General features: G+C 36.5%; 1 protein-coding gene across 1 annotated transcript; it reads right to left on the reverse strand.

The window, feature by feature from the left end:
* Positions 1-20,859: 20,859 nt before the first annotated feature.
* LOC138906457 (uncharacterized) lies at positions 20,860-21,348 on the reverse strand. Its single transcript, XM_070195274.1, has one exon. The coding sequence runs from the start codon at positions 21,346-21,348 to the stop codon at positions 20,860-20,862; it is 489 nt and encodes a 162-aa protein (XP_070051375.1).
* Between the last annotated feature and the right edge of the window lie 2,723 nt (positions 21,349-24,071).

Consider the following 24,071-nt stretch of genomic DNA (forward strand, 5'->3'; position numbering starts at 1 on the left):
TCAAATCCAAATCGTGCTATAGAGCTGAGTCATAAGAGTTCGAGCCAAAGCTTATGTTTGCTAATGATATAACGATACTTTCAATTAGAAAAATTATAGCTAGCTAAATGGCTAATACAACAGCATGTAAAAGCATTAGTAGAGAGAGAATTCTTGACTACGTGGCCCTGTTTGGGACCCTATTAGATCGTGCTTACCATATGTGCGAATTTCCCATTTACCCTAAGACGGGAATATCTAACATACCCCGTGAATAGTAGGTCATGGGAGTATCAGAAGGTAAAAGTATAAGTTTCAACAGGTAACAGACGCAAGGTGAAGAAGGGTACGAGGTACCTAGTTAATAAAGACGGTCCGAATTTCAACATCAGGTAGAGAAATAAAAGGATTCTAAGTTACCTTCAACAGAAATAGAGGTATGTACAATTGGCCACACCCATCTCAGTTATGCCATATGGGAGCTAACATATATTGTTTAAGAGAAGGATGGGATATCAAGATCCAGCTTGGGTTAGAGTAACCCAAAATGGTGGATTGAGCCAAGGGAGCTAAAAGTGAAACAATGTTTTGTTGAAGTTTTCAGAATAATGCGATAAACAACAGTATTAGCAGGAGAATAAGAAGAGAGTAAATGAAGTATTATGAGTAAGATGTGATAAATAGGTGATAACAGTAAATCAAAATATGATATGATGACATAGTCTATAGTCAAGTGAAGGAAAAAAAAATAATAATAAGAGGTGGCAGGTCTTGAGACAATAAAAGAGTATAGGCCAAAAGTCATATCCTCATTTCGAGAAATGAGTTGGTGCGTCCAACGTGATTACCAAAATAAAAAAAACATTTAAACCCCCAGAGTAATAGAAATTAGCATGGGCTAGTGAACAAGATAAACTGAACATCAATTAGGGATCAAATGAGGTGATGATAGTCGACATCAAGAGAATTTCAAAGTTCGCATTCCGGCAATAATACAATAGACAACAGAAGAATAACCTTTAAAGGTCACTCAGGAAGACGCTTCCCTAAAGCAAGAACTTTGAGCAAAGTTAATCTTAAGGGACTAAGTGTTCCAGTTACACTAGGTATCTTATACCGTCGTGTGTAAGATATTTAACTATCCTTGTTACATAAGGGTTACTGCAAGGCAAGTAAGAGTCAATAAAGACGTGAAAATACGTCGAAGATGAAGAGGTAAAATATTTATAAGTAAGTTTTCATAGCATTACATGTTAATACTCTCCTAAAGGGGGGAAGATGGTGTAATATGGTATTAAGTTAGAGTTAAATGGTTCAGGTAACTATGGAATAGTAAAGGAAGAATGCAGTAAATAGTGAAAGGAATGATATTTCATTTATTCAGATCCTACAGACATGATACGAGTCCAGAACATTATGCAAGCACAACGCCGAGGGGAGGCAGTAAGGGTTCCCACACTAGATGTTATTGATAAATAAGAGCGAATGAACACTTGATGCATTAGGAGCTAGTGCAAAAGTTAAGTTAAGGTAGAAGACATAACCCAAGAGTGGTTACCCAGAAGGTAAATATGAGCATGTACTGATGAGTAGTTAGTAGTTCATTCAGGAATTCAGGAAGAGCCTAGTCATGGCTAGACAAGAGGTCTCAGATAAATCAGTAGATTATGCAAGATAAACGAAGTGAAACCCAGCATAGGAAATTTGGTCTCGTAGATACGACATCGTAATCCTTGAGGAATATTCTGATAGGAGTTGGGCAGTAAAAGGTACCGTATAAGTGTTATGGAAATAAAAGAGAGAGTGCCACTGAGGAGATAATAAAAATTTGATTGCAGAAGTAACCCTACGAGCATAAGGGCTCAGAGATAAGTAACTAAGGATAATTATTGGCGAGTCAGTACATCAAAATTTTCGTCGGGTATACGATGTAAAAAGCTCCCAGCTTTACAATTGTCAGAGGGTCTTCCCTAAGTGCTACAATGAAAGACTAGCTGAGGAAATAAGGAACAAGGCTTCAACATAAGCATAATGACCTAAAGAAGAAATGATCTTGTAACACAGTCTCACTACAATATTATATACACTCCATAAGAAAGTGGCACCTATCGTGGCTAATGAACGGGAAGTAAAAATCAAAAGTAATATTTGAGATCATATGAGTTGCACAAAATTCCAATAGGTGTGGGCACTAGGATAAGCGAAGTATTCACGCAATAAGTGGCAGAACGACCAGGAGAAGTAATTGCGCACTTTTAAAGAAAACTGAGAAGGCACGAAAGGAATTATTAAATCAATGACCCAGAGTTAGTTATGTTATGACCGCAACTTAATATTTCAGAGTATTATCATGCAGCATATATGTTGACATTCCTACAACTATAAGAGACGCCGATATAAAGTTAAAAGAAAGAATTGAGTCCACCTCACAGACAAAGGCTTGAATTGTTAGAAGATTATATATTATGGATGTTCCATGGCGTCCACCAAAGGAGAAAGTAATAATACCCTGAGCAGCAGATCAGAAGATAACTTAAGCCTACTTAAAGGCTGGGAGAGAAGAGGAAACTAACGAGTTACATCAGGTAAGTAAATCAGGAGTCTGATTATTAGACCAATATAATTATAGAAATCATAATTCTGAACATTGCAAAATCACTCTTAAGATTAGAGGTACAAGAAAGATAGTACAACGGCCATATTCTATAATGGATTTACAATAAAAACAGATTAAAAAAAAAGTACCAGTCTCATAAGGAGTAAGTATAAAGCTCCCACCGGATTATGTACGCACTAGAGGTGCAAGTTTATAGTAGAGCTTCAAGTTGTGGATGTGAATTCTACCTATGTGGAAGAGAGGTTATGAAAGAGATAGAAGATACAATGCGAGATTAAAAGCTAAGTAAGGTAAAGGTTAAGAAGGTACGAGATGCACAAGTGTAGGAGGTTGTGAATAGTCCATACATCAGATAGAGGGCTAAAAGCACCGTGATTCAGTATCCACAAATGATAGTGGTGTTGTCAGTGGAATATCTTCTAGCCTATAGTTTCCAAGTACCGAGAGGTCTAGTTAAGAGATTAAAGAAGAGTTAGAGACAGTTTGATGTCTCACTTGAAGTTCCAGAATAACATAATAAAATGTATGGTGCTAGAAAGTTAAAGGAAGGTTGTGAGTACTATAAATAAATATGTGTAGGTCGCAAGATAAAGTATGGTAGAGCAATAGGGTTTTAGGCTGACATGAGTAAGGATAAGCAGAGGTGATTGAGAAGCTGACGAGAATAGGTAAGGCCTCAAAATTAAGCCCATCAAAACAAGAGAGCTGATGGTTTCCGTAAGTTATAAAAAAAACTCAGTATAGCCTGAATGAACTCAGAGGAGTCTAAGACTATGAGCAATTTGAAGAGATAAAATGTTGCCCTAGTAGTAGAATAAGGGTGTAATTGTGATAGATAAGAGGATGACGTTAAGGGCATTGATTGGTTAATGATTCAAAAAGAAGGGATTTCATGAATTGCATGAGATTAGAATACCCCCCATAAGATGAATCACGTTGGGATGCGATGAAATACGGTTATTGAAGTATAGTATCACCCCTAGGTGGATCGAGCAAATAACTTGAGATGTTCTCTGATAAGACGTGATCCCTAAGGACAATGTATTACACAAGAGGTTTCAATTTATCAGTGGTAGATTATAGATTAACATTAAGGTGAATCAACAATAGGCAGATAAAAGTTCCAAAGTATGAGATGATATTAGGCCGTCATTCTTAAGATGAACAGTAATGAGGAAGAACTAAAGGACTTAGATTTATACATATACGATAAGCAGCGAGAGGGTAACCTGGAGTTGGGTAGCAAACCTCGACAATAATAAAACGAAGTAAGTGTGATGGTGTAGTATAACCTATCTAGATGTAGTAAAGCCATAAGGATATATTTAGAAGGCTACGAAACAAGATATCGCAACAGTCGTAAGTTTGACAATGTACCGAGCAAAGAACTTCACTACATCTATATACACCGGGAGGAACAACTTGTCATAGTTCTATATATGTTCCCAAAGTGAGGCCTAGAGATTGGATAAAAGCTGGAGGAAAAGAAACAGAAGAGTTGCATAGGCGCACATACAAGGACAAAGTCGTACATGCTGCATGACAGAATGTCGCAATAATTACGAGGTTGGAAGGATTCAGACCAAAGTCGTGGTGTAAGAAAGAGGCCTAAATGGGGGAATGCCCTGGCCTATGGATTTATTCATAGAACAGTTGCCTAGATGGAAAGGCCAGCAATAAAGTATTTATGAGAGCGATAGGTTATGAGACTGATAAGTGCACCAGTCAACATTCGAGGACGAATGTTCCAATGGGGGGAATGATGTTACAACTCATGTTTTCGTACGTATGAGTACGTCGTAAGTCAATTGATGTAAGCTCAGAAATGAAATCATGTTTGAAAAGTTTACAAAGTAAGTTAATCATATTACCTCAGAGGTTACAAATATTGAAGATCATGAACAACAAGTACAAAGATGGTCGGAAGGTTCAGAAGCTAAAGGAATTGAAAAACAATAATGTTTTGTCGAAAGTCGACAAATTGGAAATATTATAACATGTACTTTGGAGTGAGACCAGGGTGTTTAAATTGATAAGGAGGTTATGTTATGAGTTATGTTAGTCGTATGATAGTCGTGTGTTATGTTTTAAAGTCAAGCGAGTGGTGGAACAAAAGTCGATGAAAGTCATCACAAGTTACGTTCATAAGTTTTACTGAAACTTTGGGTCAAATATAAATGCTATTTTCTCCCAATATACGTAGAGTTATGGGATGTTCCACCCATCAAATGAAATATCTATGAGTCTATTTTCCAACACATTAAACCGTTTGTCAATACGATATAGGAGTAGAGAGATATGGGCATTTTTTCGAGACTGCGCAGATTGTCACCTACTTGCTTAAACGAGAATCCAAAACTGGGCCTGTTCGGGTCGTCCATAAATGGGCCATTTCAGGTCGTTCAAAGAGGCATTTTTAAAGGCCTATCCCTTTCATATATTAGGCTGATAATAGAGAAAAATAACCAGACTTAATCTCTGCAAAAATCCTCCCAAATACTTCCTACAAACCCCAATTGATTTTCTCTCCCTTTCAAGTTTTAATTGGAGGTAAAGCCTAGAGTTTAAAGAACCAAGATAGGAGCCGAGTTATCCAACAAATAAAGTAAGTTTACTGCTCTCTTTCATCCATTTGTTTCTGCTGTAGATGCATAGTAAGTCGTTCTTTATTTGTAAGAACTCAAGGGACGGTGATCGGAAGCCGTGAGTTCGAGTTATTCACTTGTAGCGAACTATTTTGTGGTGATGTTGGGCTGCGTGTTTTACTACTATTTTTGTGGAGTTTTGGAGGAGGAAGGGTGTGTATAAACACCACATAAATGCAGGATGTTGGTCTGGTCATTCGTCGAATATTTTCGGGTTGTTGACACTACTACGGTGGTCGTTTTGTGTATGAAGAGATTAGGGTGTGTTGGTCTGTTTTGTAGTATTGTGTGGTGTACATAAGGTTGGAAAATAATATATATATATATATATATATATGTGTGCATAAGGTTGGAAACTAATGTATATATGTTGTTATTGTTGTTTTTGGTGTTGTGGTGTTATCTTGAATTTGGAGGAAGTAAGGATTATAGGGGAGATGCTGTCCGTTTTAATACAAAATAAGCTTGTCGTTCGTTGTGCGTTAGTTGTACCTTTCGTAACTTAATGATAGTATTATTATCGTTGTTGTAGATTAAGGTGAGAAGAGGTGAGTTCAAGTTGGTGATTGGAAATATTGTGATAAGGTATGTTAAGGCTAAACCTTTCTTCATTTTGCCATGATCTCGTAACTACATGAGTTTGATAACGAAGCATAAAAAGAAGTTTGTATTCCTGAATTTATTCACATTATCCTAGTCTCAGAATTTATAGTATTCTCCCTTATTGGGAATTCATATTCAGTTTAGTATTGTCTTATTTTAGCCAAGAGAGCAGAGAGTGTGTGTGTATATATATATATATATATATATATATATATATATATATATATATATATATATATATATAACAGTATGTTTACCACCATCGAGCTATAATCGGTGGGCAGGCCCCTATTGGGCAACCTCTGATCATATGGTAAGTTATATACTGAGCCTACTGTGGCCGAGTACCTATGAGTGAGCCACCCAGAATGGCCGAGATACATAGCCTAGTATGGCCGAGCGCCTATGAGTGAGCCTATTACGGCAGGGCAGTTACACATACCGAGCCTTATAGGACCGGACAACTATTTTACATACTATATGGAGAGAGTTGAGTCAGTATTAGTAGGTAATTATATCTTTAGATTATTTTTGACTTCCAGTTACATTCCATTATTATATCATCAGTTCCGTTTCAGATTTCAGTTATTTTTTTGCCTTACATACTCAGTACATTATTTATACTGACGTCCCTTTGATGGAGACGCTGCATTTCATGCCTGCAGGTCCTGATAGACAGATGGATAGACCTTCCCAGTAGACAGAGCTAAATATCAGCTTGGTTGGTAAGCTCTACTTCCCCGGAGTTACCAGGTCTAGACCTTGGAGTCTGTTTTATATATACAGGTTTGATGGGTAGGTCGAGGCCTTGTCCCGACCATGATACAGTTCAACTATCTCTAGAGGCTTCTAAACAAGTCCTGTATAGTTTGTATATCAGTAGATATTCATGGCGGCCTCGTCAGCCTGCATATTTATATATAGATATATATATGAGAGAGACGATATTTTCAAATGATTCAGAATATGGCCTCATCGACTTGGTTGAGGGTTACCCCTCTAGAGTTTACAATTACATAGTGGTATGCTCGGGTCGACTATGGTACCGGGTGCCGTCCACGCCTCTTCAGGTTTGGGACGTGACAATAGGACTGAGTGAAACTGTTCTCCGGGCTGATGTATCATTGGTACAAACCTTTGACATTTGTCACATTTTCGAACAAACTCCTTCACATCTTTGTCCATATTGATCCAATAATAACCTGCCCTAATTATTTTTCGGACTAATGAATCGGCACCGGAGTGATTTCCACAAGTGCCCTCGTGCACCTCACGTAGGACGTAGTCGGTGTCTCCTGGACCTAAGTATACTGCCAATGGTCCATCGAATGTCCTTCGGTATAATGTTACATTTGCAGTCAATGTGAATCAAGCAGCTTTGGTTCGTAGGGCCCTCGAATTTTTAGGGTCCGGTGGGAGCTTTTCATTCTTTAATTATTCAATATACTTATTCCTCCAATCCCAGGTTAAGCTTGTAGAATTTATCTCGGCATGACCTTCTTCGATCACGGATCTCGAGAGTTGAACGACAGTCCCCGAGCTTATCTCGCCTTCCTCGACCGATGATCCCAAATTTGCAAGTGCATCGGCCTCACTATTTTGTTCTCGTGGAACATGTTGTAAAGTCCATTCTCTAAAATGGTGCAAAGTGACATGCAGTTTGTCCAAATACCTTTGCATTCTATCTTCTCGAATTTCGAAGGTTTTGTTTACTTGATTTACCACCAGTAAAGAGTCACATTTGGCTTCGATGACTTCCGCTCCCAATCTTTTAGCTAGTTTGAGACCTGCAATCATGGCCTCATACTCGGCCTCGTTGTTAGTCAACCTAGTAGTTTTGACAGATTGCCTAATGGTGTTACCCGTGGGAGGCTTTAAAACGATGCCTAGCCCGAACCCTTTTACGTTCGAAGCCCTGTCATAAAAAGGGTCCATACCCCCGATGATGTACCCGATTTCAATAAGAGTTCTTTTTCAACTTTGGGTACGAGGGTCGGCGTGAAATCGGCCACGAAGTCCGCTAAAATTTGAGACTTGATGGCCGTACAGGGTTGATATTCGATATCGTACCCACTGAGTTCGACGGCCCATTTGGCTAATCGGCCTGATAGTTCGGGCTTGTGCAAAACATTACGAAGTGGGTAAGTGGTCAGTACACATATGGGGTGACATTGAAAGTACGGTCTTAACTTTCTAGAGGCGCTTATCAGTGCAAGTGCTAATTTTTCTAAGTGTGGATATCTAGTCTCTACTTCTCTTAAGGTTCGACTTACATAATAAACGGGAAATTGCGTACCTTGCTCTTCTCGAACTAGGACACCACTTACCGCGATCTCCGATATTGCCAAGTACAAGCAAAGTTTTTTGTCTATTTTTGGAGTATGAAGCAGTGTTGGGCTCGATAGATATCTCTTTAATTCCTCTAACGCCTGTTGGCATTCCGGGGTCCAAGCAAAATCGTTCTTCTTTTTGAGTAGAGAGAAAAATTTGTGACTCCGATCTGACGACCTTGAAATGAATCGGCCTAAGGCAGCAATCCGCCCCGTTAGCCTCTGCACGTCTTTTACACTGTCCACGATGGCGATGTCTTCGATGGCCTTGATTTTATCGGGGTTAATCTCGATCCCCCAATTTGATACCATGAAGCTGAGGACATTTCTTGGGGTTGAGCTTCATGTTGTATTTCCTTAAAATCTCGAATGTTTCCTGCAAATGAGTCAAATGGTCCTCTATGCGCAGGGGCTTAACTAGCATGTTATCAATATAAACTTCCATTGATTTACCTATTTGTTCCTAGAATATTTTATTTACTAGGCGTTGGTAAGTAGCTCCTGTATTTTTTAGACCGAAGGGCATCACATTATAATAATATATTCCATACTTGGTGACAAATGAAGTCTTTTCCGGGTCTTCCGGGTTCATTTGGATTTGATTATACCCGGAATAGGCATCGAGAAAAGTAAGGACCCCATGGCCGGCTATGGCATCGATCATGCGATCGATGTTAGGCAGTGGAAAAGAATCTTTGGGGCATGCCTAGTTTAAATCCTTATAATCTACACACATTCTAAGTTTGTTCCCTTTTTAGGGACTACAACTACATTGGCTAGCCATTCGGGATATTTTACCTCCCGAATGGACCCTATTTTGAGAAGTTTAGTTACCTCGTCCTTTATGAATGCGTGTTTTACCTCGGACTGAGGTCTTATCTTTTGCTTCACCGGTTTGAACTTCGGGTCCAGGCTTAGCCGATGCGTCGTTATGCCCGGTGGGATCCCTGTTATATCTAAATGGGACCAAGCAAAACAGTAAATTGAATAAGTCTTTTCCTGAGTTCGGGGGTTAATCCCGTTCTCAGGTATACCTTTCACTCAGGTAAATGCTCGATTAGTATGACTTGCTCCAATTCTTCAATTGTTGATTGGGTAGCATCGGAATCATCGGAACCACGAAGGATCGAGGGATCCTTTGATCATCATCTACCTCAATCTTCTGATTTTTTTGGTTGGGTTGAAGCTAACGTCTGTTATTGCTATTTGGCATTTTGTTCCCCTTTTGAGTCTGATCCCTTTGTTGGTGAGGATATCGGAATTGCTTCTTCGACGACAAATATTTTTCTCGTGGCAGGTTGTTCTCCGTACACTGTTTTGACTCCCCCCGATGCTCGGAATTTAAGAACCTGGTGTAAGGTCGAAGGTACAGATCTCATGTTGTGGATCCATGGCCTTCCAAAAAGGGCATTGTACCTCATGTCGCCTTCGATTACGTAGAACTTCATTTCTTGGATGGTCCCGATCACGTTTATCGGTAGAATTATCTCGCCTTTGGTGGTTGCACATGCCATATTGAATCTGTTTAGAACCAGGGTTGCTTGTACAACCTAGTCCTGTAGACCGAGTTGTTCTACAACTTTCGATCTAATGATGTTGGCCGAGCTACCTGGATCAATTAACACACGCTTAAATTTAGTTTTATTCATAAGTACGGATATTACCAGTGCACCGTTATAAGGTTGTATGACTCCTTCTGCATCACCATCATTGAAGGACAAAGTTCTTATGGGTGCGTAATCCTGAGTTCGAGATCATTTTTCTCTCATAATCGATGTCTTAGTGCATTTAAGCACCGACCCTTGAGGGGTATCGACGTCGCTGATGATCATGTGGATGATGTGTTTTGATTCTTCTTGTTCACTTTGCTTGCCAAAATCCCTATTTTTGAAATAGTTCTTCGCCCTATCACGTAAAAATTCTCGAAGGTGCCCTTTATTGAATAACCGGGCTACCTCCTCTCTTAGTTGCCTGCAATCTTCCGTTCTGTGGCCATGGGTGCCATGATATTCGCACATTTGATTGGAATTCCTCTTGGCAGGATCGGTCTGCATGGGTCGAGGCCATTTAATGTCTTTGATGCGCCCGATAGCTGACACGATGGCGGATGCATCAATGCTGAAGTTATACTCCGATAGCCGAGGCACTTCCTTAGATCCGGTAGGCCTGTCGAACCCACTTCTGTTCATCAGCCCCCGAGACCCATGACCTCGATCACTTCTTTTGTTGCTTTGTCCGGGGTTATGTCTCAATTCATTGATTCTGTGGTTTCCATTATACGGTAGGTATCGATCCCTGATCGAACCTTGTTCTCGATTGATATCCCTTCGAGCAACGGGTTCAGACCCTAACTGATCATCTTCGACTCTAATTTTTGATTGGTACCGATTGTGCATATCAGCCCAAGTGATAGCTGGGTACTCAATCAGGTTATGCTTCAATCGTCGAGAAGTCATCGAATTTCGTTCGTTCAAACCTTGAGTTAAAGCCTGAACAACCCAATCGTATGTGACTGGGGTATATCCATTCGTTCCATTTGAAAACGAGACACGAACTCCCTTAGCATCTCGTTATCCTTTTGTCTTACCTTAAATAGGTCGGACTTCCTGGACTTGACTTTTATGGCCCCGGTGTGTGCTTTTACAAAGGAATCCGCAAGCATAGCAAAAGAATCGATAGAATTAGATGGCAAATTATGATACCATATCATTGCTCCCTTTGACAGGATTTCATCGAATTTCTTCAATAATACGGATTCGATCTCATCATCTTCTAGATCATTCCCTTTGATGGCACATTTGTATGAGGTGACATGTTCGTTGGGGTCGGTAGTTCCGTTATATTTAGGAATCTCGGGCATGCGGAACTTCTTTGGGATCGGCTTAGGAGCCGCGCTTTGGGGGGAAAGGCTTTTGTATGATTTTTTTGGAATCTAAGCCCTTCAATATTGGTAGTGCTCCCGGGATCTGATCAACCCTGGAGTTGTATGTTTTCACCTTTTTGTCGTTTGCTTCGATCCTCCTTTCTCCCGATTCTATTCGTTTGGTCAGTTTTTCGAACATCTTAGCAATTTCGGGATTAGTCCCCGACTCCTGCTCATTTGATTTCATTATAGCTGGTTCAGTTGTTTGGGCAATTTCTTAAGGTTGACTGGGCTCCGGTCTACTTAGTATCTGGGTTTGAATCTGCAACTGAGCTATTACTGCTTGTTGAGCTTGCAACATTTCAAAAATCATACGCAAGCTGATGCCGTTTTCCTCGACGTTATGGGTATCTCGAGCTGCAGACCGAGTGCCACCATGAATGCTATTTTCAGGTTCAGAATGTAGGTTCGCCTCAATGGCCACATGCGAATTGATGTCTATCGGCACTTCGATTCGAGCTCCAATGGCATTGACAAGTGGTCTTTCGGTACTGGGTGTCAAGTTGTTGTTCTCATCTTGAAGACCAGCTTCGTTGTCGATAGGTAAGGCCATTTGATTGATAGTTTGGTCGTTGCTAATCCGAAATCCAAGGTACTAAGCACAAAACGGTGTATTTTTGCAGATTCGTATCAAATAACCACTGTTATCCTTAGCCCTACGGTGGGCGCCAAACTGTTTACCCGAAAAATGGATAGAGTTGAATTTGTATGTAGTTCTAAGGATATGTGATATAGCTTAATACAAATCGTAAGTATAAATAGAAATATCAAATATGGATTGCAAAGAATGCAAAATAAACAAGGTTGGAAAGAAGATGATTTTTAGGACTAAACAAGATAAATCAATTTATGAATCTTAAAAGAATAACTCTTGAATATAGGAGAATATGGTGCTTGAATTATAATGTAAGCAAAGAACTGCCCTTTACAGAAATGTAGCCATCCTCTTTATAGTGGAAGATCCTACTTTTAGATATAATTAAAAATACATAGTGGGAGACCCATGATAAATCAGTTTTTTCATAATTCATGCCAGGATTCTCTCCTTTAGTGGGATTGCAACGGCTCTTGTCTATGAGCTCGATTTCGACTCGAGTTTTCGGTCTTGACTCAAGCTCTCGATCTTGACTAGAGCTCGATTCTGACTCGGATCCCTGTATTGATTCGGGGTCAGTGTTGGTCGGTCTCTGAATCATAAGATCGATAACTTTATTTTGCATCATAGTTTGACTTGGATTCGAGCTTGATAATAACATCGAGCTCGACATTGATCGGTCCTTCTGGCTCGAAGCTTGGTGACCTGATTTCGGACCTCGACCTGATACTATGAAGATGCTTCTCCGATCCAATGTATTATCATTTAAACCAGTTCGTACGAAGTACTAACCGGTTTTTACCGTATACAACGTCTCAATCCCAATAAGCTGTTGATCTATTTTATTCACGTCATTATTCAGATAAAATTCCTTCACATATAGTGTAATTGACTTAACCGTAACAATTTTGAACAAGTTATTGGAACACGTACTTTTACTCTAATTCTGATAGTATCAACTTTGACCAAACTGTCTATCGATACGTTAATTACTACAAGTAGATTGAACCCCCGAAGGATGTAGACACAGCTAAGCCTACCCTATTTGGCGTAGAGATCCCTATACGCTTTACGTGATAGTGCATATACAACCAAAACAAGTGGACTATTGTTACCAAGAAAAATGTAAAATAGATTTTAATAATACGTAATTCTTTATACCATGTCTTACCGACTAATTGAGATTCATACCGTATAAAATCAATAAAGGAAAAAATATTTTCTATTAGAAGATTTTTCATTTTTAAAGGTCTAATCCAAAACCTCTAATTAAAGGTGAAAGAATCTTATCTATTCATCAAACTCCTTGATGGTATTATACATAACTTTAAAAATATAATACTTGAGATAAGTTAAAGTTGATTTTAAGGAACTTTAAGTTCGATTCGTCGAATAGAAGTTAACACTTCTGAGTGTTGTCTTATTTTCCAAACATAATTTAAAATTCGAAGGTGTTTTCCTTTTTCTTTTCTAATCTTCACGTACAAAAATTGGGGAAAGAAAAACAGAAAAGAGAATATTATTTTATAAAAATATGAAAATCATTATCATTGTTTAAGACCACAAAAGTAATTTGTCCCTTGATGAGGATAAAACCTCTTTTTGACGACAAAGTTTCCCATAACGTTAGCTAGATATACTTTCAAAACTTGAGATATTTTAATTTTCATTTGTTTTGTTTGTTTAGATACAAAATATCTGCATTTTTATTACTACTCTAACTTCCCACAAATCTCTTACGAGACTTTTCATGTTTGGTCCTATGAAATTTCTAACTTTGTTTATTTATGCCGACTGTTCATCATTTGTTTTGTAGTAATGCCCTTTTCTTGAATTTTCCATCAAATAATTTAACCTGGTGTAGTCGTTATCAAATCACGAAGCATCCATGGTTCCCTTTACTCTTTATAAAGAACAAAATTAATATGGGCCTACTCCGAATAAATGCCAACAACATACTGTTCAAAAGTCATAAAGCAGATTAATTACCCATATAATCATTGTACTTATAAGGTAATTTTTTAAAATTAGCTTCGTAAATGATAATTCAACTGATCGTTTCATCTAACTTAATTACCTAACAATGTTTATCTAAATTACAAGTTTGGAAAGTAAGTTGTAATTGAAATATTTTGGGATTTGTTCTTTTGATTTTCAAATTATTATTGGTTGTATGTCGAAATTCGAAGCTTTGAGAGTTAAAAATAATGCAATGTTTTTTTTCCCCTTCATTTTTTGGATGAAGTAGTATTCGTGAACCGTGAAATAGAAAGAAAGTAGAAAATGGATACTTTTGAAAGTTGAAATATGCACACCACTTTTTGTTTATTTAGACATTTGATATTCAGTATTCATATAAATTTGAAATTGTGCTTGCAAGTCCAGTAAGCACTTTATATCAAAAGTTTTTCAAATTTTGTAATTTAACCCGAAAATTCGAATTAAGAGTTAAAACTATTTCGCCATCCTAAGCACCATGTACACAACTAGCTTAATGCTTTATGGGTTTTATATATTTGCCTTAGATTCTCTTATTTTGTTATTCTATTTTCATGTGCTATATCCGTTGTAAAAGGAGTATAAAAGTTCCATTCTGTCGATGCTTAGAGTTAGAGGCCCCCTTTTTGTTTCTTTCCAATTATCTATTGTTATATTTACTGGAAAACAAAGACAGAAAATCTTCATTGGGTCAAAAGTTTTTTTAATGATTAAAGAAAAACTCGGAGGAACCAATTTTCTTCCTTTTAATTTTGATAGTAAGTAAGATTAAGAAGAGACTGTCTACTTCAATCTTACAACATGACAAATTTATTTACACTCTTTAATACAGCAAAATTGTTTAATGAGTAGTCCGTAACATATTGCTCTAATTTTTTGTAGCTTATTTTTCTAGCGAAATTTCACCATTATTTAATTGGATAAAAAATCTTATTATGTGACTACAAAATTAAAGAAAAAGGAAAAAATTACTTTTATGATCATTCAAAAGCAACTTAATTGAGTGTAATTAATAGAAAGAGACGGAGAAATCCTTTTTCTTTTCTACAGTTTTTTTCTTGTAATGTCTAGACTCTAGAATTGGTTAGTACACATCCATTTGTTTTGGGGTTTTGGGGGGGGCGGGGGCACCAGTGGACCCACCATTACCTACCATATCCACATGGATAAGCAGTGAAAATAATAAAATTATGACAAAATACATAAGTTACGATCTCATGTTATACACTTTTTGTGGACGAAAATTCCTTTACACACTCAATCTTTCTGGAGTACTTTTGCTACGTGGCACGTGCTTGTTTAACAAAAATTATAAGCGCGTTAAACTGTAGAAATTTTTATCCCAAATTCTTACTTAAAAGACACGTGTCAAAATTTTAAATTTTTGCTTTTTAAAAAATATTTGTTTCCCTTCACTTTAAACCACCCCTCCCTGTTCTTCTTCCCCGGAACCCCGCCCTGTTGCTGACCTTCCCCCTTTCCCTATTTTTCTCTTCTTCCCCGTTCCTTTTCCCCATTCCACCATTTTAAGAATAACAATTATATAAAAAGACTTTGGAAGAAATTGATAAAGAAAGTTAAAAGAAATATATATCTAAGAGAATTCTATAGATCTGGATTTGAATCGTAATTTAGTAGTAGCAATTTAGGAACACAAATTTAGTGTGGCAGAATATTAATTTGGTGTTGAGGGATAACGGAGATGAGCCAAAAGAATCCGAGAGTTAACTGACTCGATCTGTTACTTACAGGCCATTTTTATGAAGTTGGTCTTTGTTGGTTGCGCTTTCATCACTTTGGTCACTTATTTCCGCTGAATAATGCCACGGATTCCGGCCATAATCAACTGTCACAACACCTTTTTTTTTTATCGGAGAAGATGATCGTGAATCGAGCAACCATGGATTTGGCCATAACCAGCTTTAATGGAGTTTTGAGTTTTACATTCTATTTTTTGTGTTAGATTTGAATCTAGACTCACAAACGCTTGACTAATGTACTTGTTCCTAATTTTGCTTTATAATAGGAAGGTGATAAATGTGAATTTTTTATCGTGGTCTCGTCAATGGAGATTAGGTGAAGAACAGAAAGAGATGGAAGGAAGAATAGTTAAGGGGTATATTTGTAATTTCGTATTAATTTATTTTATTTTAAAATTAATAACATGCGTCACTATATTATTGACGTGTGATATGCCTCACTTTTTTTAAGACGCTTAAATATAAAAGTAGTGTGTATTGGACAAATTCTAAAAGAGTTAAAGTGTGTAAAGTTATTTTTGTCCTCAAAAGTATGTAAAACTAGTTGGTGGGGCCCAATGTTTAAATGTTTATTTGTCTAACTACTATATGCAAAATATCATCATCTCTTCAGTTGAACTACCACTTCTTTCATATGATGGACCAAATCTGGCAAGTAAATGGTCCAGAACAACATAATAGTATAGACGAAAATGTTCTTATAAAAATAAAATTTCTTGAAATAAAATACAATTCCTTTTTTAATTAATTATAACAAGAAATTATTTGAAAAGTACATTTTAAAGTTGGACCCTGCCACTTTTACTTAAATGGAACACGTGCCATTACTTAATTTGTGATCATATCAATTTTTACCAAACTGCCAATTTGATACTGTTATTAGAATGAACCCATAGGAGTTAGACTCAACTAACTAATTGTACTAGTGCAAAGGAAAGAATGGAAAACTAAGACAACTGTGTATGTTATACTTGTGCTCGTTTCTCATGTTGATTCATAGCAGGAAGCTAGTCCGTCACTACTAATTGGTATTTTTTATTTACTTATTTATGATGATAGATGCATTTGCTATAGTTTTATCATAATGACAAACTGTTAAATATAGAGCCGATTTGGCCGTCCTAAGATCCTATGTTAGCAATTGCCATCTAATACATTCTAGGGCTTCGCATCCTTTTTCAATTGACATAAAATCTCAATTTGGGCTTGCAAAAAAGTTTATTCTGTTATAAATATAACTCAGAATAACAATATCGAACAAGGAAAAACAAGCTAAGAGAGAGAAAGAGAGGAAGAGAGATTCTTATTTCTTCTTCAATTGTATGTTTTTCCTATCTATTACAAGGCCTTTATATAGGCATGAAAAGTGAATAAAAATATGTCATTGAATATGTCATTAAGCATAGAAATATGTCATTGAATATGTCATTAAGCATTTGAGAAGATCATAGAGGAAGAGTAGACATCCAACATAATTTGATTTCTCTTATAACACTCGCCCTTGGATGTACATAGATAATGTGCCTCGCTAAAACCGTATTAGGAAAAAATCCTATTGAAAAAAAAAATCACAGTGAAGGAAAAAGAGTACACATGTTTAGAAATACGCCTTTTGGTTGCCTCGTTAAAAACCTTGCAAGGAAAACCCAGTGGGACAAAATCTTGTAAGGGAAAAAGAGTACAATGCGTATTAACTCCCCTGATGAGAGCATCAATTCACATCCTTGAGCTTTCGCATCCCAATCTTGTACACTAGTTTCTTGAAGGTTGACGTCGGTAGAGATTTGGTGAACAAATCAACTATATTATCACTTGAACGGATCTGTTGCACATTGATATCACCATTCTTTTGAAGATCATGTGTGAAAAATAACTTTGGTGAAATGTGCTTTGTCCTATCCCCTTTTATGAATCCTCCTTTCAATTGGGCTATGCATGCTGCATTGTCTTCGTACAAAATTGTGGGTAATTTATCACACTTCAAACCACACTTGTCTCGAATAAGGTGTATTATAGACCTCAACCATACACATTCTCGACTTGCTTCATGAATAGCAATTATCTCAGCATGATTAGATGAAGTAGCCACTATTGATTGCTTAGTCGATCGCCAAGATATGGCAGTGCCTCCATATGTAAACACATAGCCTGTTTGAGATCGAGCCTTGTGTGGGTCAGATAAATACCCAGCATCGGCATAACCAACAAGATCGGGACTGCAATCATTGCCATAAAATAACCCCATATCGATAGTCCCTTTTAGATACCGCAATATGTGTTTGATTCTATTCCAATGTCTCATTGTAAGAGCAGAGCTATATCTTGCTAAGACATTAACTGAAAAAGTTATGTCAGGCCTTGTAGTGTTAGCAAGATACATAAGTGCACCAATTGCACTAAGATATGGTACTTCAGGACCAAGAAGTTCTTCATTCTTTTCTTGAGGTCGGAACGGGTCCTTATTCACATCAAGTGATCGAACAATCATCGGAGTACTTAATGGATGTGCTCTATCCATATAAAACCGTTTCAATACCTTTTCTATGTAGGCAGATTGATGAACAAAAGTCCCGTTTGCCAAATGTTCAATTTGCAAACCAAGACATAATTTTATTTTTCAGAGATTTTTCATCTCAAATTCCTTCTTTAAATAATCAATTGCCTTTTGGAGTTCTGTAGGAGTTCCAATAAGGTTTATGTCATCAACATATACAGCAAGTACAACAAACTCTGATGTTATTTTCTTTATAAAAACACATGGATAAATGGTATCATTTATATAACCTTCCTTTAATAAATACTCATTAAGGCGGTTATACCACATTTTACCTGATTGCTTTAGACCATACAAAGATCTTTGCAGTTTGATTGAAAATATTTTCCGGGACTTCGAATTATGTGCATCAGGCATTTTAAATCCCTGGAGAATTTACATGTATATCTCATTATCAAGTGAGTCATAAAGGTAGGCTCTAACCACATCCATTAAATACATGTCAAGCTTTTCATGGACAGAAAAACTAATAAGATAACGGAACGTTATAGTATCCATAACAGGAGAATATGTCTCTTCATAATCGATACCAGGCCTTTGTGAAAATCCTTGTGCAACAAGGCGTGCCTTATATCTTTGTACCTCATTTTTCTCATTCCTTTTACGTATAAAAACCCATTTATAGCCAACAGGCTTAACACCATTTGGTGTTTGGACTACAGACCCAAAAACTTCACGTTTCGCAAGTGAAGTTAATTCTGCCTGGATAGCATCTTTCCATTTTGGCCAATCATTTCTCTGTCTACATTCATCAACAGATTTTGGTTCAAGATCCTCATCTTGTTGCATTATTTCAATAGCGACATTATAAGCAAAAACATTATCGATAACAATATTATTTCGGTTCCATCTTTTTCCCGTTAAGACATAACTTATTGAGATCTCTTCATTCTTATCATTTTCAGGTACCTGAACCTCCCTTGAGGTTTTATCATTTGTTATGTCTTTGTGCTCTTCTTGAGTCACTACCTCCGTATTATGATCACTTTGATCATTTGCTCCTTTTCTTTTTCGAGGATTTTTATCCTTAGAACCGATAGGTCTACCACGTTTCAAGCGCGGTTTAAAATTATTTGCTTTAATTAATTATCCTACCGAGATATCCACGCGAATTGGAGCATTAGCAGTTGGAATATGTGACTTAGTCACCCTTGGTAGGTCAGTGAATGCATCTGGCAGTTGATATGCAATATTTTGCAAATGAATTATCTTTTGAACCTCTTGTTCACATTGATTTGTTCGAGGATCTAAATGAGATATTGATAATACATTCCAATCTATCTCCTTTCTCAGCTGCTTATTTTCTCCCCCTAATATTGGGTATACTGATTCATCAAAATGACAATCAGAAAATCTTGCTGTAAATAAATCTCCAGTTATAGGCTCCAGATATTTTATAATAGAAGGAGATTCATACCCAACATATACTCTCAACCTTATTTGTGGACCCATCTTTGTGCGTTGTGGTGGAGTAATTGGAACATATATTGCACAACCAAAGATTCTAAGATGAGAAATATTTGGCTCCTGACCAAAAGCCAATTGCAATGGGGAGACTTTATGATAACTTGTGGGCCTTATCCGCACAAGTGCTGCTGCATGTAAAATAGCATGATCCCATATTGAAATGGGAAGTTTTGTTCTCATAAGCATTGGTCTAGCAATTAATTGGAGGCGTTTGATCAATGATTCTGCTAGACCATTTTGCGGATGCTCAATTGTTATCCCAGTTGATATACAATAATCATTAAAGGCTTGGGATGTAAACTCACCAGCATTATCAAGACGAATTGTCTTAATTGCATAATCTGGAAATTGTGCTCTTAGCTTTATTATTTGAGCCAACAATCTCGCAAGTGCCATATTGCGAGTTGATAGTAAGCACACATGTGACCATCTTGTAGATGCATCTACCAAAATCATATAATATCTGAATGGTCCACATGGAGGGTGAATGGGTCCACATATATCACCTTGTATACGTTCCAGAAATGTAGGGGATTCCATCCTAACTTTAATAGCTGATGGTCTAATAATTAATTTGCCTTGAGTACATGCAGCACAAGAGAATTCTTTAAATTAAAGAATCTTATGGTTCTTCATTGAATGTCCATGTGAATTCTCAATTATTTTACGCATCATAGTAGAACCAGGATGACCCAATCGGTCATGCCAAATAATAAAATTATCTTGATTAGTAAACTTTTCATTTACTATGGCATGCATTTCAATCTTGCTAATACTTGTGTAGTATAAGCCGGAGGAAAGAGCAGGTAACATTTCAAGCACATATTTCTTACCAGACATTATTGTAGTAATATAAAGATATTCAATCTTTTCCTCATTTGTAGTCTCAATATGGTAGCCATTTTGGCGAATATCTTTGAAACTTAATAAGTTTCTTTGAGATTTACTACAATATAGTGCTTCATCAATAGCCAAATTTGTTCCTCCTGGTAGTAATAAATTGGCTCTTCCAGAACCTTCAATTAATTTTGTACTACCGGATATTGTATTAACATTGGCTTCTTTCATTACCAAATAAGAGAAATATCTCTTATCTCTTAAAATAGTGTGTGTTGTAGCACTATCCAGAAGACATATATCATCTTTATTAATCTTGAGTCCAACTGAAGACCGGAAAATTTTTATATTCTTCATAAAAAAAATCAAAAAGTACATTATAAGAAATATGAAAGACAAATAAAATATATATTAAGAAATACATTAGGAATGTAGAAACTAGCAACACATGATACATTAGGAAAATACACTTAAGAAAAATAAACTAGTTGCAAACATAACAAAATGACAACTTTTATTATAGCTTTATTCCCAGTAAGATGATTAGTTCTTCAGTCAATATCCTCAAAGAAGTCTCCAGCTTCTAAATGAGTAATATTTGCTAGGCCTTCAAAATCATCATCTTTATATGCAAGATGTGCCTCAGAATCATATTTGTTTGAGGGACCTGCTTCATCATCATTATTTTGAAAGGTCAAGTGTGCCTCCACATTATTTTCTTTCTTTCTAAGGGAGGCTTGATAAAGTTTGACAAAATAATCTGGCGTACGACAAATGCGTGCCCAATGACCTTTCATACCACATCGGTAACACATACTAATTTTATCTTTTGAAGGATTAATTTGAGAACCCTTATTGTTCTCCTGTTTACTTCCACCATAATGACGATAATTATTTCGTCCCCTGCCACGTCCACGTCTACGACTATGTCCACGACCACGGTAGTTATTTTGTTTTCTTTCAGACTTATCATATGCTGCTACAACATTCACTTCGGGGAATGGTGCTGACCCAGTGGGACGGGCTTCATGATTTTTCATTAATAGAGTATTATTCTGCTCTGCCACAAGTAGGCATGTGATTAACTCAGAATATTTCTTAAAACTCTTTTCACGGTATTACTGTTTTAGCACCACATTTGAAGCATGAAAAGTAAAAAATATTTTTTTCTAATAAGTCCTCATCTGTGATAGTGTCTCCACATAATTTTAATAGAGAACTTACTTTAAAGATAGCCGAATTATACTCACTTACGGTTTTAAAGTCTTGCAACCTTAAATGTATCCATTCATACCGAGCTTTCGGTAATACCGTAAGTTTTAGGTGGTCATATCGATCCTTCAAATTAATCCATAACTCGAGTGGATCTTTTACAGTTAAATATTCAGTTTTTAACCTTTCATGTAGATGATGACGAAGGAAAATCATGGCCTTCGCTTTATCCTGATTTGATGCTTCATTTTCTTGTATAATAGTATTTTCAAGACCTTTAGCGTCAAGGTGAATTTCAGCATCAAGGACCCATGATAAATAATTCTTCCCGGTAATGTCTAGTGCCACAAATTCAAGCTTTGACAAGTTTGACATATTGAAACTGAAGGAGAATCGAACACAACTAGGATGTGATTGTAAAAATAAAGGTGACAATCGTGCTGATAACATGTTATAAATATAACTCAGAATAACAATATCGAACAAGGAAAAACAAGCTAAGAGATATAGAGAGAAAGAGAGGAAGAGAGATTCTTATTTCTTCTTCAATTGTATGTTTTTCCTATCTATTACAAGGCCTTTATATAGGCATGAAAAGTGAATAAAAATATGTCATTGAATATGTCATTAAGCATAGAAATATGTCATTGAATATGTCATTAAGCATTTGAGAAGATCATGGAGGAAGAGTAGACATCCAACATAATTTGATTTCTCTTATAACATATTCTTTTAAAAAATTTCAAATTAAGAGATCTTTCTCCTAATGGCAACAATTGTTAAGCTCTCTATCGCTCTCATTCTCCTCCATTAGGCATTATATATTCCTAAAGCTAACTTTTGTTATAACTTCTTGCTGAAAGTAGAATTAAAAAGACAAAAAATATTGTAACACAAATAGCCAGCCATATTCAATGTTACTTTTTGTAACCGATATACATATATTATATATACTTATACATATATTATTCATAAATTATACATATAAATTATATATTCGTCGGTTATTTTTAGTTTAAAAGATTAAGTGAGCGGTTATTTGAAAAATATTGTGCTTGTAGGGACAAAAGTTGATTTATGAATACCGGGAGAAATAAAAAAATAGCAAGATTTATAAGTGGTAATTCAAAAATAGCCAAAATTTCAAAAGTCATCGAAATTTAGTCATTTTTCATATAAAGATAAATCTGAACGAAAAAACTGTTCAAAATCCGAAAAATACTCCAGCATAATATACTGGAACTCCAATATATTATACTGGAGCTAGCATAGTATATCGGTCCAGCATAATATACTGGAAGTTCATACACGGATGCACCGAACTCCAGTATATTATGCTGGATCGGTCTCTGTTGCAGCAAAATAGTGATTATTTTTTAATGACTTGGCAAACGCCGACTATTTTTGAATGACCAGTCCGAAAACTGGCTAGCCCTTGCTATAATATGAATACTTTAGCAATTTTGAAATGCGGAAATGGGCCGAATTTGGAGTAGAGCAATTATATTGACAGGAAAAGCAGCGAACTAATGTTGCGTATGTTTGTGTAGTCTAGAACAATAGCCAAGTAGTTTAAAATTGTATGGATGTTATCATCGGATTACCTTTTTGGTTCTCTTGTCTATGTTTTTGGTTTGTTACAAAAGACTAATCAGACAATGAAAATTTATCATTGATGCATTAATTATACATGTGAAAGGATGTTATTATTGTGATGTTGCTTAACGACTAAAACTTAGCACAGTGCTTTGTCAAACTTAGATTCTAGCTTTATCTCAATTTGGTGCTTAATCACACATGTTTTGTAGTTTAGTTCCACGCTAATTATATTGAATTTCTTAGTTCTCACTAAAAGTTACTTAAGTTCAGATAGATCCTCCTAAATCTAAACTTCTCCGTATATTGACCAAGTCCTCCATCTCTATTTGCAATAAAAGATACTACCACATAGCGTTAACAACATTCTACTGCGCATGAAACTTACCTTTGGTTCACAATTATTTCGCTTCTTCTGAAAGGGAGTATATTCTGCATTTTTATTAAATTTATAGTTTGATGAAGTCATGTTATACTCACCTTCACTACAAACATGAGTTATACATAACGTTAATCCCACAAGATATTCATGGTCATCAAATAATTACATAGCTTTTAAAAGAGCTAGGATATACAATATTCACCCCTCCACCCTCCTTTGAGCGTGGGGGAGCTAGCTATATAAAGCTAATATTTGTCTTAAAGATCTATTGAATATGCATGAATTATTAATTTGGAACCCAATAACTTAAAATAACCAGAATTCTGAATACGATAAATTTCAATTTCTGACTTTATCTCTGTCTTGAGGTTACTATGATTAATTATTTGTGGCAGCTTGTTTATAAATGACATGGTTAAGCTGCAATCTAATTTAGATCACTCTGTCTAAGTTAGATGTTGACTCTAGGTAAGTAGAATAAGGTCCGTTTTTCTAACAAATGCTAGAAAATTGGTCCCCGAGTACAGACCCCACCCCCATCCCACAAAAGGGGAAAAGAAAACAATTTCAGTA

The sequence above is a fragment of the Nicotiana tomentosiformis genome, chromosome 1, assembly GCF_000390325.3.
Source record: "Nicotiana tomentosiformis chromosome 1, ASM39032v3, whole genome shotgun sequence".
Taxonomy (NCBI): Eukaryota; Viridiplantae; Streptophyta; class Magnoliopsida; order Solanales; family Solanaceae; genus Nicotiana; species Nicotiana tomentosiformis.

Excerpts from the sequence above, each read along its gene's own strand:
- LOC138906457 (XM_070195274.1), bottom strand. The coding sequence starts at position 21,348 with ATGAAAAATCATGAAGCCCGTCCCACTGGGTCAGCACCATTCCCCGAA.